The sequence below is a fragment of the Castanea sativa genome, chromosome 6 (genome assembly GCF_040712315.1).
Source record: "Castanea sativa cultivar Marrone di Chiusa Pesio chromosome 6, ASM4071231v1".
Lineage (NCBI taxonomy): Eukaryota > Viridiplantae > Streptophyta > Magnoliopsida > Fagales > Fagaceae > Castanea > Castanea sativa.
The window spans coordinates 37,878,533-37,906,483 of record NC_134018.1 but is presented as its reverse complement, the minus strand read 5'-3'; the positions used below and the strand labels follow the sequence as shown (position 1 = coordinate 37,906,483).

Here is a 27,951-nt window from a genome sequence, read left to right as displayed (position 1 = left end):
CACGAAGTCAAACCAGTACAAACAAACGGACACATATTAGCGTTTCTCTTCTTCAAACGGAGAGAGAGAGAGAGCCCAAATACACAAACCAGCGTCAGCAAGAGGAAGAAGAAGAAGAACAACAGAAAAGGTATCTTTGACCACTTCTTGCATCTCTCTCAATCTCAATATTTCGATTTTAGTTCCGAAAATATGATAACCCATTGAAAGATTTTTTTTGAAATTCCGTAGCATTTGGATCGAATTTGATTTAAATCTTGACGACCCATTGATTGAAACTGATTTTCATTAATGGGTTTTCTTTCCTGGATAGAACTATGGCCATTTTGGGTTTTCTTGTTTTTATTTTTTTATTTTATTTTATTTTTTATTTTACTACCTTGTGCTTTTAGGAATTGAAGCCCTCGTGTGATAGTTCTTGTGGAAGGTTTGGAATTTTATGTTAGAACCCATTATAAAGATTTGGATTATTTTTCAGTCTCAGTGTTAATGCGATATTTAACATTCAAGATTGGTTCTTGTTGTTTAGTTTTAATTCACTATTTCATTGTATTGGCTATTTATTTTATAAAAAAAAAAAAATTGAGTAAATTGTGATTGACTTGTATTGTGTAGATGACTGTCTTAATGGGTGTATAAATAAGTTCCTTTCCCCTGCTTTTATTTATTTATTATTATTATTATTATTATTATTATTATTATTATTTTTGGCTGTTATGTGTTAGCATCCCAACTAGGAACTAGATGCAAGAATCAAGAGTTTCTAGAGCAGATTGGAAACTTAAATAACGTTTAAATGTTATTGATAATGAAGAATGTTTTATGTTCACGATGATGAATATAAAGTAATAAGTGTCATAAAAAAATACAAGAATGTCAAATGGAAGATCCAAGAGAATTTTGGAACTCTAAAATGGAAGAACAATGTGTAAAATCCCAAAACCGAGACCAATCAAAGAGAGTATGGACTAGCAAGGTTTTCAATTGATCCAAGGATCTCTTAACATTTAGCATCCTCAAACGTTCGGCTCTTCTGTTCCTTCCACACAATCCACATCAGACGTGCCGGCACCAAGTTCCATGCACCCGAGTCATGTTTCCTAAACCAATTTCTCCAAGCAAAGAATAAAGTTGCAACTGTCTCTGCATTACCCAATGAATCCCAAACATCCTAAACACTTCACCCCACAAGGCATAAGCAACATCACAACGGTTGAAATTTCTAGTTGAATCCCGAGTACAGTATTACCATTTTCCTTGCAGGTATTAGACTGTAATCAATTGTCAATATGTTTCTAATTATATGGTTGAAATTTCTACTGTATTGTTAATCTTTTTTGTGTCTGCATAAGTATAAGCATCCCTGCATTGCAATGTATGGGCTGATTGGACTTGTTCTTAAAAAGCCTTTCCTGTTTCGAGAAACAGGAAAAGAGATAGAGACAAATTGATTTTGGATCAGTTTTTGTTTTTGGTTTTATGAAAAATGTAACTCAAAATTGCTGTTTTTTGAAATCACCATTTTTTTGTATTCAGTATTTTTAGTCTGTGTTGTTTTTAGTACTTTAAAAAATAAGAACAGCTTCGTCTCATTAATGGCATTTTTGTAAAATAGGAGCTTTGTAGACGGTACCATTGAGTTCTCACTCTCACCCTTTTTTCTAGCAATTTTTCTTTTGTTTGTCTTTGATCTATGTCAGTTTTGGGCTGATGGGGGTTATTAGGATGCCTTGTGGTGGTTTTGATTTTGGTGTTGGATTAGAGAAATTTGGGAATCCCAGTAGTTGGAGCTGTTGGGTGTTAAGGGTAGCTTTTGGGCAGTGATTTAGGTGATCTAATGGGTGATTGGTGGTGTGGTAGTGCTCGGTGATTTAGAGGTTTAATGCATATAGGTGAGTGGTAGTTCTCAAAAGAGTGGTGATGCTTGGTGGTTTTGAAGTTGTGGGCATTTGCCGAACTGTTTAGTTTGCATGCTGTGGGTGCTGGAAGTATTTTCTTGATTGCTATTATATGGTTGCATTGTAGGGTGACTTTTACTTGGTTACTCTGTTTGATTTTGTGAGATCCAAGAAAGTGGGTATTTCTTAGGTGATTTTATTGTTCCAAAGGCATTGAATTATTGCAGTACTCGGTGTTAGATTGAAACTGGGAAAGGAGTTCATGGGTTTTGATACTAGTAGAGGGATGAACGTTGAGGAGAAATAGAACGCACTCAAAGGATAGATAAGCTCGCCACTCTAATGGAATCCACCAGTAGAGATAAGAGCAGTACTTGCTACTCCTTTGGAATCCGCTGATAGAGATGAGAGCAAAACTCACCAACCAAAGGAAATCCACCCAAAGGATTAGTGTTAAAGTAGAAGTCAAGTAGCTTCTATAGTTGCTTAGAACAGCCCTCTAAGCATAGTAGAATGGAATTAAAATTCAAAACATTACATTTTTCAATGCTAAAGTCAGAATAGACTCATAGAAACTATATGTAACAAAGGACTTGTTTGCTTTGGTTTTTGGAATTTAAATGGCTGTAACAACTACCAACAAACCCCAAAAATAACTTTGACTGAATAATAAGGACAAATAAAAGATAACTAGACACATAAAATAAATGACACATGTTGCCTACATGGCGGCCATTAAGCTGTCACTATGCTCCTACATTAGTTTTGTTGTAAAGATGATGGTATGCTAGAAAGGACCATTATGATGTTTTATAAATTGAGAGTGGATGGTGCTTCAGGTTTGGGAACTCTGGGGATATTTGTGGTGGTGGCAACATGTGATGATGCTTTGGTAGTGTTGTTTGGGCTGTGGGAGTTGTGGTGGTCAGCAGTTTCGGCCTTGAGAGGTTTGAAGGGACGAAAGGAGAGGGAAGGAGCCCTTCATAGCTCCTTGAATTTTGAACAATTGTGGTTACCAAACAAGTTTCATTTTTTGTTTTTGTTTTTCTAGAGATAGTTTTTAAGTCCAAAAAAATTCTTTATACTGAAAACAAGAAGTGGTTTTTTCATTCTTGAATGTTTTGATGTCATTTTTGTGCATTGGCAAGTAGAAAAACTTTGGTTTTAAATTTTTATTTATTTATAAATAAATTGAATTGGTATTTAAATAGACATACACATTTAGAATAGTATTTTGTTCTGTACCTGGATTTTGAAGGTGCTTCTGGAGGTATTGTTTTGATGTGGGATCGAAGAGTGGTAGAAATAGTGGAGAAAGCAGTGGGGCATTTTTCTGTTTCATGCAAATTTAAAAATGTTGGGATCAATTTGAGTGGGCTTTTATAGGTGTATATGGGCCAAATTTGAACAAGAGGTGTAGCAAAATGTGGGAGGAGCTGACAGGGCTGATTAGTTGGTGGGATTTGCCATGGTGTCTAGGAGGTGACTTCAATATAATCCGCTTCCCATCGGAAAGATTAGGGGCTGCAAGTTGTACTTGGGCTATGTATGGATTTTCTGATTTTGTCTCTCTCCATGGGTTGATGGATATATCTATGGATGGGGGCCTGTATACTTGGTCCAATACTTCCTCCACTTCTAGAATAGATTGATTTCTTTTCTCTCCGCTCTTGGTGGATCACTTCATTCTGTTTTCCCAAAAAAGGCTATCCAGAGTACTTTCAGACCACTTCCCAATTTTGTTGGAGGGGGGAAGTCATTGGAGAGGTAGAAATCCTTTTCGTTTTGAAAATATGTGGTTGAGGGTAGAGAATTTTGTTGATAAAGTGAAGGCTTGGTGGGCATCTTATTTGTTCCAAGGCAATCCGAGTTTTATACTAGCTAAGAAGTTGGCAGCTTTGAAGTTGGATCTAAAAACGTGGAATGAAGCGGAGTTTGGTAATGTCACTATTAAGAAACAGCAACTCTGGAACAAATTGAATGATTTGGATGTTAGAGAGGAGATTCAGCCTTTAACAGCTGAGGAAAAGTTAGAGTTGGTTCCTGTTGGTATGGTGCATAATTTGGACTTATTGTTGAATGTCCTTGGCTTTAAACAAGGTACTCTTCCAATGAAGTATTTGGGTCTTCTTTTGGTAGCTTAATTCAAGGATAAGGCAATATGGAACCCAATTCTGGAGAAGATAGAATGGAGATTAGCAGGATGAAAACGTTTGTACTTATCCAAGGGAGGTAGAGTCACTTTAATTAAAAACACTCTATCTAATTTACCCACTTATTTTCTATCTTTATTTCCTATTCCTGCAGCTGTAACTAACTGAATTGAGAAACTTTAGAGAAATTTCTTATGGGTGGCATTGGAGATGAACCAAAATTTCATTTGGTTAAATGGGATACTGTCTGCAGTCCCATTGCTTTAGGTGGCTTGAGGATAAAGAAAGTAAGACTTTTTAATGAAGCTTTGCTTGGGAAGTGGCTATAGAGATTTGGGATGGAGAGGGCTGCCCTTTGGAGGCAAGTGATAGAGGTGAAATATGGTTGTGAATGGAGTGGCTGGTGTACTAGGTCTGTTAATGGTCCATATGGTGTTGGCTTGTGGAAAAATCTTAGTCGGGGATGGCTTTCTTTTTCTCACCACATTTTATATGATATTGGGGATGGGTCTAGGGTGAAATTTTGGCAAGACCATTGGTGTGGGGAGACTTTTCTTGCAGTCAGCTATCCTGAACTGTTTAGAGTTTGCCAAGACAAGGAGGTTAGTGTGGCTGAGCTTATGAAGCTTGATAATGAGTCCTTTTTTGGGATGTAAGTTTCTTTAGGGGTGTGCATGCTTGGGAATGCCTCAGCATTGGCCGGTTTCATATATACCATATATGGTGCTTCAGTGAAAGGGTTTGGTGAGGATAAGATGTACTGGAAACTTGATAGAGAGAAGGGCTTCCTGGTTAAGGATTATTATAGTCTCTTAGGGGGCTCTAATGACTATTGCTTTCCTTGGAAAAGTATTTGAAATCAGAAGATTCATTCTCGAGTAGCTTTCTTTGTTTGGACTGCTTCTTTAGGGAAGTGCTTAATGATTGACAATTTACGAAAAAGGAAGATTTGGATATTGGATTGGTGCTACATGTGCAAGTGTAATGGTGAATCGGTTGATCATCTTTTTCTTCATTGTTCGGTTGCAACGGATCTGTGGGCTATGGTGTTCGGATTGTTTGGAGTGAGTTGGGGTATGCCGCAATCTGTAGCGGGGCTTTTAGCATGTTGGCAAGGCAGATTTAGTTGTCATTGAAATTGGTATATATGGTTGATTGTTCCCCATTGCTTATTGTGGTGTCTTTGGAGAGAGAGAAATAGTAGGTGCTTTGAAGATAAGGAGAAATCAATATCAGACTTGAAACTATTTTTCTTTATAACTTTAATGGATTGGTTGACTGCTTTGCGGAACCAATCATTTGATCTTTTCTTGATTTCTTAGATTCTTGTAATTTTTATTCTTGATTGTTTGACCCCTTGTATACTCCCTATGTACTAGGGTGTTCCCCATTTTTTGAGATCAATAAACTTATTACTTATCCAATAAAAAAAAGATTTTCCACTAAGAGATACAGGGTATTTCAGCTTACAAGTTTTCTCATAGAGTTATAAACCATGCATCACATGCACATATGTAGCCTGACATATTGATACCACTAACTGAGCTCCAACAATGACTGTATAAACTGTGTTTTGAATTGAGGTCCTTCTCACAATATATGTCTAAAAAGTGAAAATTTGTCGATACATTGCCTGGGTAGTGGGCACCTACAAGAACTCTCTTAATTTGTGCATGTAACCAGCTGTTAGGAGACATTAGACATTAGATTCTTGAAAGTAGCATCATAGTCCCTATGCTGAATATTGGTGCGCAAGTGGCCATACTATTGTTACAATTGCAAAGAAGTAGAAACATACCATGTTCATAATGTTTATTTTGGGCTTCTTTCTTGTGTGCCCTAAGTAGTACATGCCAGCTATGTGTTATATGGATGAAAATTGTGATTTGTGCAGTGTTTGGTTTATTTTGGCAGGATATGAAGGTATGAACTTTAATTCTTGTGGCAGCTTCTGTAGGGAACCTGCAGAATAGTTAAACATGATCAGATGCTTCTAGTTCAACAATGAAGCGTTACGTTTACATCAACGACGATGAATCAGCACGTGATCTTTACTGTGACAACTGCATATCAAACAGAAAATATACTTTATTGAACTTTATCCCAAAAAACTTATGGGAACAGTTCAGGTGATTCTTTAATTAATGCTGTTGATTTTATGTTGGTTCTCATCATAACTTCTGTAGTAGTTTGCTTGAGTAAAATTGAGAATATTCTGTAAAAATCAAATTCTCTCTCTCTCTCCCTCTTGGACTTGTTTATACTTGTTGTATGCCTGGAGATTATTTGGCCATGATGTGATGGTTCATTTCTTGTGGTTGACTGTTCAAACCATATTTTTTGAGCACGAGCTGCACTCATGTTAGATAGACTCATTTTGGACAGTGTTGTTCATTTCATGGTAGTTCATCTTTCTCTTGTGGACTGGCCCTTTGGTTTTTTTTTTTGGTTGATTTTATGCTTATCACTATTTTTTTGCTTATTACATTTTCTAAATTTTGTCTAGTATGATTTTATGTTTGAATATTTTTTTAATGGTTTTCTGAAATTATTTTTCCTCTTTTCTTTGGTTTTCTAATTAATTTTATTTCTTCTATTTTCAGCCGGTTCATGAACCAATACTTTTTACTGATTGCTTGCCTTCAGCTATGGCCGCTTATTACTCCGGTGAATCCTGCCAGTACTTGGGGTCCCCTTATTTTTATTTTTGCAGTCTCTGCAACAAAAGAGGCATGGGATGATTATAATAGATATCTATCAGACAAGAAGGCAAATGAGAAGGAAGTCTGGGTTGTTATGCATGGCATAAGAAAACTTGTATGGAAACTTTTCCTAAAACCCCTTTCTCATTTTGTGGTTTGATTTGTTGTTTATGTTTCAAATTGAAATGAAAGAGCAAAGTTAACTTGCTCTGTTGGCAATTGATCAAATAGTTTGGCGTGTCCAGCACCTATTGCTCTACTCTGTAGTTACTTGATGCATGTGTTGTAATTAATGGTGGGTAATTAATTATTTATTGCTCTACTTTAACAATAAATAATGGTAAATGAATTTGTTGGCAAAATCTTCAGTACTTTGTTTCAGTGGGCTCATATTTGGGGTTTTACGCATTGTATTTCAATTTCTGAATTCTTACAATCTGTTAGCTTTAGTTCTTGAACTATCTGTATTTGTTTCTTGTCCATCGTGAATACAAAGTTCAATTCTTTTAATGAAAGTCTTATTACCTATCCCAAAAAAAAGAAAAAAAGAAAAAAAGAAAAGAGAAAAAAAAGAGTATTCATAAAAATAACCACCATTCATTTATCATTATTGTGAAATCCTTAAGTATCACTATCATAACATAATCAAGAAACTGAATTATGAAGCAATCATATCCCTTTAATCACTGATGACGGCGACTAGGTTTACCTATTCTTCAACTTCTCCATATTGCCTATCGGTAACCCAATTTGGTAGCTCTAAAGGGTTGAGGCAATAAGGCCCCCTATCCCTATTTCCTGTTCCTCTTCACTCAGTTACTAAGGTTTAGAGTATGATGTAGCAGCAGGATATACAGGGGTTTCCTTCTAACACAACTTAATGTCTGCAAGGAGAACCTTCATGTCCATCCCTTACTTTATAGAGTGTAACTTAATGATTTGTGAAATATATATATATATATATATATATATATATATATATATATATATATATATATATATATATATAAGCAACCAGAAAATCTCGTATTTAACTCTTGTAGTTTATCTTTACGAGATTTTTTTATAGATAAACTTAAAGAGTTAAATAGACTTCGTGCATAGAAACTACATGTTATTTTATGAAGGCGAGAAGGTCCAATGATATAACTGTTCAACTAGATTTTGTCTAATTAATACTTTCCTGGATTAGATATATGTCGTCTCATTTTTCTTAAAATTTGTGAATCTAACCTTTTGTTATCTCTTGGTGGTGCATTGACTTGTAGGTCCAAGCGCAGGATATTCATGTAGGTAACATTATATGGCTCCGGGAGAATGATGAAGTGCCATGTGATCTTGTTTTGATTGGTACCTCAGATCCACAGGGTGTTTGCTATATAGAGGTAAATCTGCTGCTCCATATATCATTCTGATTGAGAATTTGCGTAGGTTGATGTTATCAGCAGTACACTTGTTTTATTTTACATTTTGATTTTGTTATTTCGAAGTGTTCCCTGATTATAGAAAGTAGAACAGGAAAGAGAAAATAGAATTGTACTATGTATTCAAGTGAGCTCAAATGTGAGTTATGTTTGCAAATTTCTGTTTAACAGAGGATTTGGACTTTCTTCCCCCCCCCCCCCCCCCCCCCCCCCAAGTTCCTGTTTGGTTTAGCTTAGTTTCATCCTAAAAGAGAATGTATAGCTTTTTGAAGTCTCAACCTTTTTAGGTACAACTATACTTTTGCCAGCTTAATTTTAAGCAAAATAAACAAACGAAAAAAACTAGATTCCTACTTTGTGTAAAGCATTTCTTTTTTTATTGGTAAGTTACGCATCCGGTGGATCTTGAACCCATAACCTCACCCCTCTACCAATTATTATGGTATTATAAGAGAAGAAAGTGCTAGTTGAGCTATAGCTCATTTTTGCGTTAAAAAAAACCTCACCCTCTAACCAATTATAATGCGAGAAGGAAGTTCCAGTTGAGTTATAATTCATGGGAGCATAAAAAAAATTTCTTAAACAAAAACTCAAATTCTCATTGTGTAAATTAAAAGAAATAAAAAGAGAGGCATGAATAGAATACCATGACCGACCCTGACTAATTTGTTGAGGCTCCATAGCCGACCCCAAAATTTGGGACCAAGGTATGTTGTTGTAGTATTACATCGCTGGGTATTAACTACTTTACAGTGTCATATAATTACTCCCCATTAGGAAAGTAGCAAGCAACCATGATTATATGGTGCTCATGGTCAATATGGATTTTGGTGCTTCTTTGCCACCAAATCAGGTTGGCAGACCTTATTTGAACTTTTTCTCATGTACAACTGTCCCAAGTCAACTGTGATAGCAGAAAGGGGCCGGGGCTAGGATGTCAGGTCTAAAATGTGGTCGAGCTAGTTGGAACAGGGACAAAGCTGATATCTGACCTCGTTATGCCATCTAGTCTACATATATAATTCATTAGGTTTTGGTCAGATTGATGGTAGTAAAGCAATGTATAACTTTTCAGTGATGTTACATTTCTTGTACATTTGATTTGCATGATAGTTGTGCCTTTTGATCTGATTGAGAAACTAAATGGCTGGCTTGTCATTTGGACTGTGAGATTGACAAGATCATGGCAAATTATAGACCAGTCTGCTTGTATTGCAAGTTGGGCTTGTTTTGGGGCTGTGCTAAGTATCGGTCAAGGTCAACCCAAATTAAGTTATGGCAATACAAGTCGAAATGAAGGTAGGATGGGCGTTGGGCTTATTTATTTTAATTTATGGCTCGTCTATTAGGGTTCCTCTATACTTCTTCTCTTTCTTTGATTTTATACCTCATATCTTCTGACAAATTTACAAGGCTCTGCAATTTCCAAGGAAAGATAAATTTCTTGTATAAAAAAAATTTTGAATCTATCATTGAGCTTAAATCCTTTTTCATTATTTCTATGCTGGATTGGGCTAGGGCTCTTCAAGCTTTCTCTTGTCTTTTTTAGATTTGTTAGAGCACTGTTCTTTGAAATGTTGATGTTGGATTTTCTTTGTATATTCCTGTATACTTGGAAGTTTTGCTGCTTTAATAAAGATTGTTACTTATCAAAATAATAATAATAGTAATAGTAATAGTAATTAAAAAAAAAAGCAATAGACAATAACAACTTTGAATCTATCTAATGGATTCTCTATATGTTATTTTGTGAAGGATGCTAGATGCTAGTATTGAGATTTTTTTTTTTTTTTTTGGATGTCCTTTAGAAAATTTGTAGAGTTTCATGACGTAACATGTTTAACAGACTGCTGCCTTAGATGGCGAAACTGATTTGAAGACAAGGGTTATACCCTCTGCTTGCATGGGAATAGATTCTGAACTATTGCATAAGATCAAGGCAAGTTTCTTGTAAATTATCTTAGATGGAAGATTTGTTGATCATTTATCCTTATGTTGCAACTTGCAACGTTGGTGGTTAGTATGTTCTTTTCTTACACTCTTTTTCTTAACAGGGTGTTATTGAGTGTCCTAGTCCAGATAAGGACATTAGGAGATTTGATGCAAATCTACGGTTGTTCCCCCCATTTCTTGATAATGATGTGTGCCCTTTAACAATAAAAAACACAATTCTCCAGTCATGTTACTTGCGGAATACAGAGTGGGCTTGTGGAGTAGCTGTCTACACTGGTAAGTTCTTAAGAATAAGAAATGTCTTATAGGACGTATCAGTTTATTTCTCATGTGCCCCTTATTTTTAATCCTTTCTGAAATTTAGAGAAGTGAAAAAAAGAAGTAAACATACGTCAAGATGGTTATTTAAGCAGCAAAATGTGTTTATCTGATATGTTCTTTCTTCGAAAAGATGGAGCACAATAAACATGTATTATAGAGTTCTGTGTGTATGGCAGTGAGCGATGAAGTAAAATTATATCTAGAGCTATCTTAGTGCAAAAAATTTGATATTGACTAAGTCTAGTTTTGTATTATAGCCTCGTAGGAACTTTAAATTAGGCTGGCTCCATCCATCCTTCTTTTCTCAGTTGCATGCTTGTATATGACAGTTGAGGTTATGTTGCAGGGAATTGATGGGCTACGATATGAATTAGAACTAAATGTGATGTGAGTTGTTTAGAACAAATTGATAGGTGGTTAGGCACCTCTGCAAAGAACCCAAAGTTCTCGAGGAAAAGCTCTCAAAGGCTTATTTTCATTCACTAACGGAAGACCTCCTTTATAATGGTTGTACATGGATATTTATAGCCTAGGAGTTAGTTATTGGTTATGAAAGTATCCATAACTAAGTAACATTTATCACATGCTAGAATACAATTTTAACATATTAATCGCATGCTATATTTAATATAGCACATGGCTTCTACCTACGCTATACAATCTCCTTAATTCTCTTTATTTTTAGCTATTTGTAAGGAATCTTAAATACTTCATTGATTCCTCTTTTGTATCTTTTCTTCTTCTTTTTTTTTTCCATAAATTTTTAATTACCTAAAGAGATATATATATATATATATATATTATAATTGCTGTTGGTTTCTTGGGACAATTTCTGAATCCCATGAGTTGCCATGATGGTATTGAGAGCAGTTGCAGCTATTGCTTGATTTGTGATTTCTGCATATTCTACTTTTTCAGGCAATGAAACCAAGCTGGGCATGTGTAGGGGGATACCTGAACCAAAGCTTACAGCTATGGATGCCATGATTGACAAGTTGACTGGAGCTATATTTGTTTTTCAAATAGTGGTTGTTATTGTTCTTGGGATTGCTGGTAATGTCTGGAAGGACACAGAAGCAAGGAAGGTACATCACAACTGATCTTTTGCTCTTGATGAAGTTCTTAGAGAAGAGTTTACGTGTCTTTCTAGCATGTGTAGGATGTCTTTGTTGACCACTTAGCATTTCAATTATCCAATAAAAAACTCTCATTGAGACTTCCTTATCTTGTTGAAGACTTGTCCCTGATGGCAAGAACTTCATAGCCACTGCTGGTTTATTTGCAACTTGTTGGTATGGCCTTTTATAAGTTGTGCTACTGATTATGATGACAACCAAAAACCCTGCATATTGACATTCTTTGGCTTCTGAAAAGACCTATTCACTGTTATTATTTAAGTTGACCATGAAATTTCCAATAGGATTTTGGATTCATGGGTCCAGAAATTCTGTGTAATTGCTGAATTTCTGATGTAATGTTTGTTGTCAACTTGCCCTTGAACTGATTCTTTGCTATTCTTTTCCTTTGATCTTCATAATATGGAACATGATTTCTGCACAATATGGTGGGATTGGGGATGAACTCTCCAGCATAATTAGAATTATAATGCATGCTTAATGGCCATATAAAAGTTTCGATTAAATGTGGTGAGCTCCTTCATATTCCCGTACTTCATTTTTATTCTATTGGCTAATATTGTAGTTCTTTTTCCTCCCCTGGCCCCCCTTTTTTTTGGGAGTTGAGTGTTGTGTCAGTCTAAAACTGATAAGACCTAAATAAAAAATATTTAAACCTTACTTCTGATGGTAGAAAAGTGGGATGGTTCTTAATGTTCACGTAAAATGATTTAATTTTTACTTATCATGCCAAGATAAGAAATAATAATAATAATGAAAAAGAAAGGGTTCCCATAAAATAACAATAATATATTTTATATAATAGCTGAACTGATAAGATTTAAAGGATAGAATTTTGAACTATTTTTGATTTGGCGTGTCCAATTACCTGTGCCCAATTTTGGATTCTTGTTCCCAAGTTTTGAATGTTAGATGAGTCAGACACTTAAGACACATATCTACACCTGAATTCCATACCCAAGTGATTTAGAATCAAAGTGAAGTGGTTTGCCTGTACATGTTGAAACAATCTTGAAAGATATAAAAAGAAAGGGTTCCCATAAAATAACAATAATGTATTTTATATAATAGTTGAACTGATAAGATTTAAAGAATAGAATTTTGAACTATTTTTGACATGGCATTTCCAATTACTTGTACCCAATTTTGGATCCTTGTTCCCAAGTTTCGAACATTAGATGAGTCAGACACTTAAGACACATATCTACACCTGAATCCCATACCCAAGTAATTTAGAACTAAAGTGAATTGGTTTGCCTGTACATGTTGAAACAATCTTGAAAGATATAAAATATGGTGAATTTATTAGTTTATTATTGTACATGTTCCTTTTTGTTCTTGTTGGTTTTGTTATTGATGACTATCCCCTTGTTCAATTCTTCTCTATTCATTCCTTCTTTTTTAATCAGTCTAAATTTCCCTTTCTCCATATTTAACTGCTGATTCATGTCATTATCCAGAAGCATGTTGTCTTTCTGCATGAAATCTGAATTTTAAATTGTGTTTTGAATTTAACTGTCCTTAGATATAGATCTATTATCATCAAACATATACTCACCTTCTTGGTTTGTTTTTTTGGTAGCAATGGTATGTTAAATATCCAGAGGAAAGTCCATGGTTTGAACTATTGATTATCCCTCTTCGCTTTGAGCTTCTTTGTTCCATCATGATTCCCATATCAATTAAGGTAAGCTGTTGCATATGATGCTAATAACCTTAGATTGTCTATATTCTCACTATAATGGTTTGGAATGTTTGCTAATATTATTTAACACAACCAAATCTCATTTAAAAAAAAAATCCAGAAATAGTTGAACTTTATGCATTTTATGGATGTTCAGAAGCCTAGAATGCTGTTCCTTTGTTTTATGGATAATTTGGCAAGACCATATTTGTAGAACTTTTTGTGGTGTCAAGTGTCCAATTCATAATATCAAGCAATTGTTGCTAAGATGTTTGTTTTAGTGGATGGTTGTCTTAGGAAACATCCCTTCCTTTTCTTTCTTAGAGTTCTTAGTTAGCTTGCATTTGACTATGATTTCTCTTTTTTGAAAATTTCGTATCTGTACTTTTTACTGTTGCTGAATGAAATTATTTTTAACTATAAAAAAGGAAGTAGTTCTTGGAGTTTTTGAGAGAGAGAGAGAGAGAGAGAGAGAGAGAGAGAGAGAGAAATAAGGGGATAATTCAATTTTTGTGGTCTTAATGAAAATACCACTTACGTTGAAGACCCTCTCTTATTTTAGGTGTAATATTCCATATAGAATAGATCCTTAGCATTGCATATTTTCTTGCTATTGCCAGATTAATGATGGGGGACCATAATAATAACTTGAAAATTTTTAGTTAAGACAATTTTGCTTTGATTGATTTTCTGGATCATTATGAGATTGTGCAGAGATGTTAAAGTGTAGCCATTACTAGTAATGAGAAAATCTGAAATGTTTATTTCTGGCAGGTATCCCTGGATCTTGTGAAGAGCTTATATGCAAAATTTATTGATTGGGACAACGAGATGATTGACCAAGAAACTGGTACTCCATCCCATGCAACAAAGTAAGTGACTTGAAAAAAGTTTCAACAAATTTTACCATATGAAAAATGTTGTGTTGCATATATCTTTAGGAGGTGTTTGTTTTATGTGGCAGTACAGCAATAAGTGAGGACCTGGGACAAGTTGAGTACATTCTAACCGACAAAACTGGTACCTTAACTGAAAACAAAATGATCTTTAGAAGATGTTGTATCAATGGCGTTTTCTATGGAAATGATAGTGGAGATGCTTTAAAAGGTTTGGTTCTTAGCAGTGTTGGAGCTCTTCTTTTTTTCTTGTTTTTCTGTCGCATATAGTTGTTTTTATTATTATTATTTTTTTCCATAAGCAATATCTGTCACATTTAGTTGTTGCATTGCAAACTTTTTCTCAATATATTATGTAATGCATAGTGAAATCAAAATTGGGTTTCAGGATATATAAATAAGTCAAAAATTACTCCTGGACACTCGTCAAAAAGTAATCACTCTGGATTTTTTTAGGGTTTTATTTTTGTCATATAGTTGAGTCGCCTATATAGAATCATGTTTATTAAAACAAAACCTATATAGAATCATGTACTGAAGAGTTCGGTGATGTTTTAGAATATAGCAAAACACATACATTCTTTCTCTTGATTCACATCACAGCCAAATTTGAGGGTTTTTATATTTAAAATTTCTTTATGTAGAAAGTCAATGCATGAATGTTGATTTTTTCTTATATTCTTAACCCCAAACACTTAGTGCTGATTTAAGCCAATCATTGCTGTGTTAATCTAATGCTCTAGTCTGCCGTTATTCTTAAGCTTTTCATGATTGGTCTTTCATCATCCTTTCATCCATTTCCTTGCTTTGACCAATTATAAAGTAGTGTTTTTGTTGGATTGAGTTACTTGACCATGTGCTTCACATGGACATGGTTACTCAATGGAAAATTCACTCGAGTTTGTCATGCTATAATCCCTTGATTTGTCCAATCAACTAACATGATGGACAGAAGGAAACATTTAATGAAAATGCAAGTGTTTATACTAATGCATGAATTATCAAGCTTAACTTGTTTTATTTGCTGGTGTATTTCTTGATTCTCTTTATTTGTTCCGTCCGTTCTAAAAACTCTTTTAGATTGCAAAACTTTGTATTCTGATCAGTTCCATGCTTTGATACACAGATGTGGAGCTTCACAATGCAGTTTCCAGTCGTTCTCCTGATGTTATACATTTTCTTACAGTTATGGCAATATGTAATACAGTTATACCAATGAAGACGTGAGTATAGATTTATGGTTAAATTCCTGCTGGGATTTTGAGATCTATCTCAGATTCAAATCAAGGAAACTTTCTACTTTTGTCTGCTTTAGATGTACATGCACATATACTGTAGTTTTGAAATATTTCTTCTGTTTCTTCTGTTGCCTATAGCAAAACTGGAGATATCTTTTACAAGGCACAGTCTCAGGATGAAGATGCTCTTGTCCATGCTGCTGCTCGGCTGCATATGGTTTTTGTCAATAAGAATGCAAATATTCTTGGTAAAAGTTATTTGCTTTTTGCTGTAATAGAAAGCATGTAGCAGATAGTGAGGGTGATGATATAGTTTACATTAAATTTATTGCAGAGATCAAGTTCAATGGTTCAACAATTCAATATGAAGTCTTGGAAACTCTTGAGTTCACTTCTGATAGGAAAAGAATGTCAGTAGTTGTAAAAGATTGCCAGAATGGAAAGATCCTCCTTTTGACAAAGGGAGCAGATGAAGCTATTCTGCCTATTGCATGTCCTGGTAAGCCCTAGCTATTGATGATATTTTTAACTCTTTCAGAAGGATTGTAGGAAAGCATTATAAGATGTGTAGCTAGGGAGTTCCTTCCAAATTCATGTTCCATATGAGAAACAAAATTTATTTATTTATTTATTTATTTGCTCATTTTAATGAAGAGAAACATGAATTTGGTACTGAATCACTCCCATTTGGTTACTAAAAGCTGTGTAATTTTAGGTATGGAATAAAAACACTGAACCATCAATTCCCTCACTCTTGAAGTTGGTACTCTTTTCGCTGGAGGGAGAGAGTAGCAGATACTACTTTTATTTAAATAAATATCCTTAGGCGCCTATATTAGGGGTCAGAAATCTACATTAGCAGAAATTTGTGGTTTTTATTCTTCCCAGGAAAGGGAATAAGCAACTCATTAAAATTCAGAGTATGGTGCAGTCTAGATTGATCCGTTTAGAAGGTCAGAGTCGAAGTATAGAGTCAAACAAGTAGGTGTAACTGTGGCTCAGAGTGAACCTATTTAGAATGGTCATTTTGTCCTAGGTTGTCTACAAGTTTAGTACCCTAATGTCGTTGCATAGGTATTGCGGTTTTGGGATCAGGCCCCTGCATGGTTGCTGTTGACAGTGTTGTAGCCTGCTTTTGTGTTGCATTCTTGTTGCTTGTGATGATGGAAGGAAGAGACAAATTAATTAGGCTGAGCAGGAGGGGGGGGGGGGGGGGATGTTTGCCATTCCTTTTGGGTTTATCTTGGAACTTTTATGAATCTCGTTCTCCCCTCTTCTTCTCAATTTATGAGGGGATCCTATATTGCTGAGGAGGGAGGATGGATGATGACCTAAGAAGCACTAGCATGAAATGGGATACTATATATATATATATATATATATATATATATATATATATATGGCAATGACAATACATCCATTATTGAAAATTTAAGACACTATATGGTATGAATATTTCAATTAATTAATACTTGTATTGTTATGCTTATCATATGAAAAAAGTAATAATTAATTCATAGGTATGTATTTTGAAATACTTTAATAAATATTATATATGGATCATCTTCTGCTTCATTGCCCCATAGCTTTTGAGCTGTGGTTTTTGATGTTTTGTTTGTTTGGACTTCATTGGGTTATGCCACATAAGGTATTTGAGTTGTTTGAGTCTTGGCAAGGCAAATTTGGGCGACATCACAATATAGATTTTTGGAGACTTGTGCCACATTGCTAGATGCTTTGAGGGATTTGAGCGGCCCTTGTTAGAGATTAAGTTTTTTTTCTTACATACTCTCCTTGCTTGGAGTGTGACTCTATTGCCCCCATAGTACATCCCCAATGTACTCGGGTTAGTAAAATTTTTTCGTTACCTATCCAACAAAAAAAAAAAAAAAAAATCGTGCTTTTCAAATGATGATCATAAGTGCTTAAGTTATCTTGGAAGTCAAAGTACTGCTTTTCAAATAGGCTAGGGACTTTGCTTATGAGACTTGTCCTTTGCTCCCATCCCCTCCTTTACAATTTACTTAAAGAGGAAAAAAATAAAAAAGGAAGGCTGTATCATTCTCTGCCCCCCTGTTTTTGGGTAATACTGTATAAGAAGAAAGCTAGAAGGGTTCCATTCTATTACACAGGCGGGATGTAACAGGGAACACTGGGAATAAAGAGGTTTGGTGACTCTCATATGATAGATGGACCTTTAGCTATTAAATGGTAGACATAATACTGATGTTCAAAGTGGTGATATAGTCACAGCAACCCCCCAGGGGAAGTGGTAATTTAATGCAAATTTTTTGCTTTTGTATGTTATTTATGAACTTAATAATGTCTTTTTTTGCAAAAAGAAGGTATTGGATTCACCCGTGGGAAAACGGGGATTTGGGAGGATAAGGCTACTTCACATTATGTAGTCTACTGTTACCCTTCTGATTGAATGATTCATTGTATTTTCTTTCATTTATCTCATTCTTTTGCAATGGAATGAGTTATGTTCATTACTAAATATTATTGGCTGCTATGATACCATGGCTCTTTTTGACTCAAAAAGAAAAAGGTGGTGCTCATTAATTCTTGCAAGGCTTGACTATTGTGTAAAGATTCTAAAGGTGAACCCCCACTGGGGGTGCCTCAGTGGTAAAGGAGAGTGTCTGGACTAACTTTAAATCCAGAAGTCTTTGGTTTGACTCCTAGCTGAGGCATTTCTCGATTTACCCGATGCCTACTTAGTGGGGGTGTTTAGGCATCCGGGGTTTTACCCCTCAAGGGTGGTCCCACTGGCCCATAACTTGAGGGGGTTCCTCAGCATTTAAAAAAAAAAAAAGATTCTAAAGGTGGATTCTAATAATAATTTTTTGATCATTTAGCTGAGAATACTCGGCCATTTGTATTAGTTATCTAAAAAATCGAACCAATTTAAATTACTTACTCTGCTAACCCTGAGTTTACTTCAGGACAGCAAACAAGGGCTTTTTTTGAAGCTGTGGAACAGTATTCTCAATTGGGGCTGCGTACACTATGTTTAGCTTGGCGTCAATTAAAGGAAGATGAATACGAAGAATGGTCTTTGTTGTTTAAAGAGGCCAACAGCACCTTAGTTGATAGGGAGGTAAAATGTACATCTCAATATTCTAGTTAAGATATATCCAAGTATATCGACACGTGGTTTCCTCAATTTGCTTACTTTTGCAGTGGAGAATTGCTGAAGTCTGCCAAAGGTTGGAACATGATTTGGAAATTCTTGGAGTTACTGCAATAGAAGACCGTCTACAGGTGAATATCTGTAGTTGGATAGTTGACGTATATTTTATTTATTTATTTATTGCATGAAATTTCATTCTTTTTGATCCTTGGGGTAGAAGGGGGGGGGGGGGGAATGGGATATGATTTTCTACTTATTATCCACAAGAACCAAACATGAAAGGAAAAAAGAAGATAAAAACCACTTATCATCAAATGTTGACTTTATCCAATTGTTTTAAAATTTTCAGGATGGTGTACCAGAAACAATAGAAGCACTAAGAAAAGCAGGGATAAACTTTTGGATGCTGACTGGAGACAAGCAGAACACTGCCATACAGATTGCTCTCTCATGCAATTTTATTTCCCCCGGTAGTTGCTATCATTTTCATTCGTTTCTTGTCTTATCCCTTTTTTCTAACAATGTTCTACTATTTGTCTTTTAAATTTTGAGACACATAGGATCAAGCTCTGTGTGATTCTCTTGTTGCAATGCTTCACCTGCTGACTTTAAGTATCTGGGTTTCTATACTTCTGTCCATCCATATACCTGTTTGACACAAATGTTCTTTGTTTTAACTTGTGCTAAGGATCTAATTCCAATTTTTCTCTTTTTTTTGATTTATATAATGAAGTAAATTTATGAAAATTGGGAACTGAACCTAGAACTTCAAAGGATTATGTAACATTTATGTTGGGTTTTAAATGAGTCCTTGTATTATTGTTCGAAATATTTCCCTGATACAGATATCTCTAACATGAGTGTTGCATAATATTCTTTTAATTGGTGTTCTTGGTTTATCAGGTATTACAGCATGAATGTTGCTTTTGAAAGCTCTAGGAAGACTGAAACTTTTCATTAGATATAATTTTATGACATTACCAAATATCAGAACCATTAATTGTTGCATTTTTTTAACGAATTGACAGAGCCAAAAGGGCAGCTTCTATTAATTGATGGCAAAACTGAAGATGAAGTTCGGCAAAGTTTAGAGAGAGTTTTACTCACAATGAGGATAACAACATCAGAACCTAAGGTACAGCTTTTACAGTCTGTCAATCAAATTGAAATTCAGTCATGAGTTATTTGCATCCATTGACACTCTTGGGAGCTAAATTAATATAATGTAATGATTAAATGATATATATCTGTATTATAATACTACTTGCTGTATGAACTGAATTTGGATCTATTGAAAATGTGAATCGTAACACAATAAATAAAATTGAGTTCGTGAGTGTTTGTGCATAAAACCATGACACCTCGAATTGTGTGGTTGTAATTTGACTAGTCCTTTTAGGATATATCATAGATATGGCTAACACTTTCCTTGGATCATGACAAATGGTATTAGGGCCAACTTGGTAATGCCATTTTGACTCAGGGGCATTGCAAAATAATGTGGGCCCTCACAAGACATTAGGAATTTGAGTGAGGGAGATTTGTGACACCTCGAATTGTGTGATTGTCTGGATTTGGATTGTGTATGGCGTTGCACAGGTTTGTGTTGAGTCTTATATTGGGCATGTTCTAGGTGGACTTGAGCCTCATAAGTGATGACAGGGAGTTCTAATTGTAAATTGATTACTCCTTTTGGGTATTGCATAGATGGGGCTAGTGCTTTGCTTGCATCATGACAAAAATATTCTAATGTCTTTTTAGAAGTATTTGGGGCTGGAATAGTCTTTTATTTTATTTTATTATAGAAGTATTGAAGCACTATAATACCATGTGAAATATGACTCCAGAGTCCAGTCTAAAACAGATTTACCTACATTGCATTTTTACTGGCGGATGATATAGTCTTGAAGTCATAATTGTTTGACTAGGTTTGGCAACAGTGATGGTTATTGTGGTCTGCTGCATTTCTTTTTATTTTTATTTTTTATATTTTTTATGGGAGCCTGCTGCATTTCTACATGTAATTGAACAGGAGTTTTTATTTTATTTTTTATATTTATATATTTTTTGATAACTTTAAGCAAGCATTACCTTGTTTAAGATAAAATTTTTCTTATAATTTCATTTTATGCCTTAATGTTTTGAGCAGGATGTGGCATTTGTTGTTGATGGTTGGGCTCTTGAAATTGCACTTAAGTATTATCGGAAAGCCTTTACTGAATTAGCAATATTGTCAAGGACTGCTATATGTTGTCGTGTGACACCATCACAAAAGGCGCAGGTGGCCCCATCAAACTTTTTGTTTGTTATATTTGTATTCCTTTTCCTTGTACTCCTTTGGCTTGTTAAGTTTACTTTTTATCTTCATACATGCAAATACTTGGTTATATACTTGGTTATTTTCTTGCTTATATAGTTTTATCTTCTTCTTTTTTCCTCCTCCCCACGAATGAGGTTCACTGCTATACTAATATGAATATAAGATGCACCAAGCTTCTAATAGCTAATGAATTGTGAACTATGGAAATCAAATATTAAAATCCAGGAGGAAGAATCTCTAAATTTTTAAATTTCAGCCCTAGAAAACTAAACCTCCGATAACCAAATTTAATGGATGCCTCAAGATATTCAAATCTAATATTAGCTATGTTGAAGCTACTGCTGGTGGTAGGCCATGTCTAAAAATGATCAACATAACCTAAAGCAGATATTCAGAAGGAAGTGATGTTTCAACTAATTGATTATATTGTGTTTAAATTCCTTTTCTGCTGTCTAGGTGCAAGAGTTGCTTTATACCTACCATTAGGGATGTGGGTTCCAAAGTGAAGAAAAAAGCATGAAAGAAAAAAACAAAATTACTTGTCGTTTGCCAGTACTGACGGAAAACTTGTCTACATGTGCTTGTGGTGAGTTTAAGGTTACGAGAATTTATGGGTTTAGGGTTTAGGATTTTAAAAGAAAGAATTAGGGTGTTTGTGGAATGAATTAGAGTTTGAAATGTTATCTCTATTTGTAGGGAAAGTATGTAGGGTTTTTAGGGTTTGATAGGGGAAGGGAAAAGTTGTAATTTGGAGTTGCAAAGAAGGAAGAAAATGACAGTTTTTTTTTTTTTTTTTTTTTCAAAGACCGTGAACAGTACCCACAAAAGAAAAAGAAAATCTAGATGCTCTCTTTTGTCCAAAACACTCAATTTTTCTCTTAACCAACTCTCTGAATTCGTTGACTATATTCAGCACAAATACATAATTAAAAGACTTCTAATTTGACTAGTAAAATAAAAAATATTATTTTGCAGGTACTGCTGAAATTTCAGATTTGTCTTGTAACATAAGAACCCAAATTAAAAACCATTTTAACCCTTAAAAATTTGTAACTAGACTTTTAAAACCTTGTGACTCTTGCTTCACTTAGACTTCACATGTTGACCTCATAAATTAAATCTTGGATTGGCGAAATTTCTAAGCTGAAACAAATTAATCTTCCATGGCTGCATCTAACCTCCTACATATCATTGCAAGTTTAGATAGTTAATGCTTAGAGTGGCTGCAAATTATTGTTGAGTAACTGATGTGGAAATTCTGAAAATTTCATATTGGATGGCTACTATGTATTGCTTGTACTTCTTTGGTGTCTCTTGTATAGAGTCCCTCCTCCCCCGCCCCCCCGCCCACGGGCGGGCGGGGTGCATTTTTAAGACTTGGTTGATGCAAGTGCTTTGAATCTCTAGATATAGCATCCTCTGTATCAGAAATATCACTAAGACCTTCTGTCTTAGTGGTCTTGAAGGATTGTTTAATTGCTGGTTACATGCTATGACTACTTTTGTTATGGAGAAAACCTAATTTTCTTTTTCTTCTTCTCTCACTTATACTCTTAACTGCAAGGGCAGTTGTTTGTCTGGTAGAGTAGACATTTAATATTTGTTATACTAATTATTGCAGCTTGTGGAGCTCTTAAAATCATGCGACTATAGGACATTAGCCATTGGGGATGGTGGGAATGACGTGAGGATGATACAACAAGCTGATATTGGTGTTGGCATCAGTGGGAGAGAAGGACTGCAGGCAGCGAGGGCAGCTGATTATAGTATTGGGAGTAAGTTAATGCATACCTATCCATGCATGTCTGCTTGTATTGTGTGTGAATATCTGGATGAGAAAGTTGTTTTAGATAGGAACTTATAGGTATGTACTTGTATTGCATTTGATTTTTGTTTGATGGTTGTGAATTACAGCTAAACTTCGCTATTAATTTCTTTCAAATGCTATATTTCTGTAAAAGGAATTCTCAAATGCAAAATGTTAGTTGCTATCTTTATTGGTTTTGTGTGTGAACATCCGTAATGCTCCATTGAAGTTTCAACTTTCGATGCTGACTTGGCTTTAAAATGAATTCTCCCTAGCTTTTCCATGTGCTGATACCTGTTTTGACATTGAAACGCTCCACACATTTGAGATAGAGCTAGGAAGTGTAAGAGAAACTATTTAAGTTTGTATAGACGCTACAAAATTTAAAAGAGACAATCAGATTATATTATATGCTATATGTATATAAAAGTGATCCCACCCCCCAAGACTACCTTTTGATTTAGCCTCAACTACATCAACTGTACTTAGATTGTTAGATTATGATTGGCGGTGATAACATCATTGTTCCTATCACTCTTACAGAGCTAGAAACATTCACACAATTTTCTTATGATCTTGATAAAGCTACATAAAATCAAATGGCAAGAGGTTGTCAATTTATGCAAGTTGCTCAAACCATCCCAATAGTGTCCTCAACTGGAATTATAAATCCATCACGCATTGGTTCTATTGCTGTTGGTAACTAAATAACTAATAATGCAGTGATGATCATGTGCAACAAATTTTTTCTTCGAGCATATTTTATGCTTGTGGGTTTCATTTCAGAATTTCCTGTCGAAACTGAAGTATTTGTGAATAGATCTGGTGAACTGCAATATTGTCTACCAGAAGATGTCTTTTGCATGATTTAATTTTTTATTACTTACAAGATATTTTAGCTCCCTCAAACGTGATCCTTCTGTCTCAGAAGTAAACCGTGCGAGTTTACCTTCTCTTTTGGGAATTATACTCAACTCCACTAATCCTTAACCTTAACTAATTGGGATTGGCTAGATGGATCCTTTTGCACAACTTGACCATATCTAAGGCCATGTCCCTAGTTACCTCTCAAAAATTCATATCTTGTTATGGAATTTGTCATTAATAAATTCAGAACTGCACTAGAAAAATGTTGTTCATATGATGGCTTTTCTTTGCCTGCTAGGATCATTTGCCTTCATCTTATTTAATGCTCGTTCCATAATGAAAAAAATTCTCTTTTTTATAATGTCCTTCAAGTTTTGTTTCTTTTTTCTTTGAACTCATCATGTCACATACACATGATGGTTAATGTTAGGTTTTTATTTTTTATTTTTTTAATACTCCCTCTCATATTTTTGGTCCTATATAGAAAATTCAACTTTTCAAGGGAACAAGATTTAATGTGTTGTCTTTTAATAAAAAATGTATAAGTTCCCAAAACTACCCTCATTAATTTAAACTTTAGTGAACAAATGGTATTGAGTTTTTAAATAGAGTAAGTTAGGAAAAATATTTATTAACTTTTCAAAGAGGACCATATTTTGGGACATCCCAAAATGGAATATAGGACCAACAATTTGGGACAAAGGGAGTATCATATTACAATAATATTGAAATGTTTTGACTGCTTCTCTTGTTTTGCAGAGTTCAGGTTTCTGAAGCGGTTGATACTAGTCCATGGGCGGTACTCATACAACCGTACTGCGTTTCTGTCCCAGTATTCCTTTTATAAATCCCTTCTGATTTGTTTCATCCAAATCTTGTGAGTTTCCATATATAGTGTCCCTCATTTTTATGCCTTTCTCTATTGTGGTTCTTGATAGTCTTGCATGTTGCAGTATCATATTTACTTTGATGTTTTTTGATTCTGTGGACTTGGTCAATCATGAGTATTAGACTTCCTTCAAATTTAATTTTTTTTCTGATGTACTGACATTAGAGAGCTTTCAGTTTCTCTTTTATTTCAGGTGTCTCTGGAACTAGTCTTTTCAATTCTCTCAGCTTGATGGCTTACAATGTTTTCTACACTAGTATTCCTGTTCTAGTCAGTGTCCTTGACAAAGATCTTAGTGAAGAAACAGTTATGCAGCATCCACAAATTTTATTTTACTGCCAAGCGGGGAGGTTTGATTTCATATTGTTATCCACCTTATTTGTTCAAATTTTATGTATTAGATTTTATAACTTTTTTATTTGTGGGGATGTGAGCTTGGAAATTACTGTTGGTCAATGGTCACTGAACTCACAGTATCAATTTTTAAACAGGCTTTTAAATCCTAGCACATTTGCTGGATGGTTTGGGCGATCTCTCTTCCATGTGAGTCCTATTTTCTTCTTTTACTATCATTGTTGCACCCATGGTTTGTTAGCTTAGTTGGAGCATATTTTCTTTCACTTTTGGTGTTTCCCTTGTTAATTTCTTGTATTCTAATCAAATAATTTCTTTTGTACTAGAGTTGTACCCCTATTAGTAAGAATGTTAAGATGGATAAGTAGAAATATACGGAAAGATAGGGTTCAAAATGACGAAATTTATTTTAAGATCGGGGTAGCCCCTATTGATGAAAAGATGAGGGAGAGTCACTTAAGATAGTTCTATCATGTTCAAAGGAGAGTGACTAATGCACCAGTAAGAAAGAGTGAGTTGATCCAAGTTAGTAACGAAAAAAGTTAAAGGAAGACCAAAAAGTACATTAGTAAAAATAATAAAAGGAGGACATGACAATTAGGGGAGTAATAAAGAGTATGACTATAGATAGAGTAGAATGGAAGAAAATAATATATACAACTGACCCTAACTAACCTATTGAGGATCCATACCGACCTCAAAAATTTGGGACTAAGGCTTTGTTTGTTGTTCATTTAGGAGATTTTGTTTATGGATTCTTCCTCCTTTTCCTCTTTTCTGGTGCTTCTCTTGTATAACTTCTGTGTACAAATGGTTTGCTTCCCCTTTGGTGTTAATTTCAATGAGTCATTGCTCATTAACAAAATAAAACCAAAAAAAGAAAAGAAAAAAGGAGTTCATCTCAGATCATTTAATAATATCTATAAGAGGTATTTTCCCCGTATATAAAAGCAAATTGAAGTTTCTACCCAAATGAGTTGATTTGCTCAATAAAATTTTATACCAGTTACTTTTACCTATTGACGCTGGCTATGATCTGCAGGCAATTGTTGTGTTTGTAATCAGCATACATGCGTATGCCTATGAAAAAAGTGAAATGGAGGAGGTTTCAATGGTGGCTCTCTCTGGATGTATTTGGTTGCAGGCTTTTGTTGTGACACTGGAAACCAAGTAAGATTCAATCTCATACTTGGTCACAAATGCAAATTTCACGCTAGTCCTCTGAACTAACTTTGGCACTAAACTGGCTTTCGTAATCATTGTTTATATCCTTTTGGTCTCAATACAATATTAAAAAGAGGGCTTTGATGGTGTTTCCTTAATCACCAAGAATGAAAGACAAGCATTACTGTTTTATTCACCGTACAGCGATAAATTTCATCCCATGTGTGAAACGCTTTATAGAAGATTCATTTATTTTAACTTTAAAACATGTCTATTCCTTTTAGTATTGCTCATAATTTTATGCCCTGAAAGCTTTCCTGAAACTTTCTAGAAAGGTTAAAAATGATTTGAGTCTGCTCTAACTACTTTGACGCATGCAGCTCCTTTACAATACTGCAATGTATTGCTATATGGGGGAATTTGGCTTCCTTCTATTTCATCAATTGGATCTTCAGTGCCATTCCATCATCAGGGATGTATACAATTATGTTTCGGTTGTGTAGACAACCATCTTATTGGACAACTGTGTTCGTAAGTATCTCTTTCTAGTTAATGCCTCTTCTTGTTTTTTCTTTTGTTTTTTTTTTTGGGGGGGAGAGAGAGAGAGAGAGAGATAGGGAATATTTAATTGTTGCAGTTTTTGTGGGAAAAATGATGACAGTGAGACTTTTTACTATGATTTGGTCTCCCTCATATTTTATTCTAGGAGATGAACCAGACCTTTCACTCTCTTGTAGTCCTGTTTGACTAGCAAGGCACTGTTGTTCTTACCCCTTTATCTGCTCTTCAGATTCAATGATTTACCAACTGCTGCCATAGTTCAAGCAAAGAAAGAGAACGCGCGCGCGCGTGCACACACACACACACACACACAAAAGGCCCAGCTACCCTCTCTGCCAAACCTAAAATGCGTGCCTGAGAGGCACAGCCCTGGAGGGGAGCAAATACCCATCTTAGTAGTGCCAAGTTTATGTACTGATGACACTTGAATTCCATTGCAGCTCATAGTTGCTGCTGGGATGGGTCCAATTCTAGCTCTCAAGTACTTCCGATATACGTACAGACCAAGTAAAATCAATATACTTCAGCAGGCTGAACGCTTGGGTGGACCTATTTTGTCTCTCGGGAGCATTGAACCACAGCCAAGACCCATCTTAGAGAAAGAGGTTTCCCCTTTGTCTATAACTCAGCCCAAGAACAGGAATCCAGTTTATGAACCTTTACTATCAGATTCACCAAATACTCGAAGGTCTTTTGGATCGGGAGCCCCATTTGATTTCTTTCAGACACAGTCCAGATTGTCTTCAAGCTACTCCAGAAATAAAGACAACTAAATTACACAATTAATCCAGCAGATTGAATTTAACATCTTCTAGTTGCCACAGTTGTAGCATCTTCTTATTTTTTTGGTTATAAACCAGCAATGTATGCAGCACATATAGGTTGCTAGATATCGGATTGGTATAACTTACAAAAATGAATGGTATATATAATATTTATTTTTGGTCTGGTAAGAATGAATAATTCGGATCACAGCATTTTTTTTTTAAAATCTTTTTGTTTTTTTTGTTGTACCTTTATGAGATCAATAAATCTTGGACTACCAAAAGTAAGAATTAAGCATGCTAAGTATTCATTAGTTGAGATTTGTTAAGTAATGATAGCCATACACCCCTTATTACACATTGTACACGCACGGTCATATGACTGAAATAATGTTTTTAAAGCACAATTTCTAGTTTTAACTGAAATCATGAGATTGGAGGTGTTTGGTACATGCAGTATTTTCACACATTTTTTTTACTTACGTGTATTTTTAAAAAATACAAACAATATTACTAAAACAATATTATCAAACATCCTGTGTTATTAAAGACAAGATTTCAAAAGACAGTGTAATTAGATTTTTGCTTTTGTTAATTTATTCACTTTTGTTTATCAGCCATTGACCACTGACCATATCAGAGAGCTGAGTTAGAACCAAAATCACCATCTTTAGCTTTATTTGC

General features: G+C 34.9%; 1 protein-coding gene across 4 annotated transcripts; it reads left to right on the top strand.

The window, feature by feature from the left end:
* LOC142640451 (phospholipid-transporting ATPase 2) lies at window positions 1–27,488 on the top strand. 4 transcript variants are annotated; one of them, XM_075814554.1, is made up of 25 exons: window positions 1–130; window positions 5,966–6,180; window positions 6,655–6,868; window positions 8,022–8,138; window positions 10,024–10,116; window positions 10,232–10,406; window positions 11,370–11,536; window positions 13,170–13,274; window positions 14,046–14,143; window positions 14,236–14,378; window positions 15,294–15,390; window positions 15,544–15,653; window positions 15,740–15,904; window positions 18,354–18,508; window positions 18,592–18,672; window positions 18,891–19,011; window positions 19,570–19,676; window positions 20,691–20,822; window positions 22,483–22,636; window positions 24,295–24,412; window positions 24,601–24,774; window positions 24,916–24,967; window positions 25,821–25,948; window positions 26,323–26,473; window positions 26,944–27,488. In XM_075814554.1, the coding sequence occupies exons 2-25, from the start codon at window positions 6,056–6,058 to the stop codon at window positions 27,274–27,276; spliced, it is 3,315 nt and encodes a 1,104-aa protein (XP_075670669.1). In that variant the 5' UTR covers window positions 1–130; window positions 5,966–6,055; the 3' UTR covers window positions 27,277–27,488. The 4 variants fall into 4 exon arrangements, with proteins under 4 accessions (XP_075670669.1, XP_075670667.1, XP_075670670.1 ...); XM_075814552.1 differs by having other exon boundaries at window positions 18,891–19,014; XM_075814555.1 differs by having other exon boundaries at window positions 18,891–19,014; window positions 26,733–27,488.
* Window positions 27,489–27,951: the final 463 nt, after the last annotated feature.

Bases quoted from the DNA above. Each gene is read 5' to 3' on its own strand.
- LOC142640451 (XM_075814552.1), top strand. From the start codon at position 6,056: ATGAAGCGTTACGTTTACATCAACGACGATGAATCAGCACGTGATCTT. The intron at 8,139-10,023 runs GTAAATCTGCTG...CATGTTTAACAG, and splicing joins AGGGTGTTTGCTATATAGAG to ACTGCTGCCTTAGATGGCGA. The intron at 18,673-18,890 runs GTGAATATCTGT...TAAAATTTTCAG, and splicing joins CAATAGAAGACCGTCTACAG to GATGGTGTACCAGAAACAAT.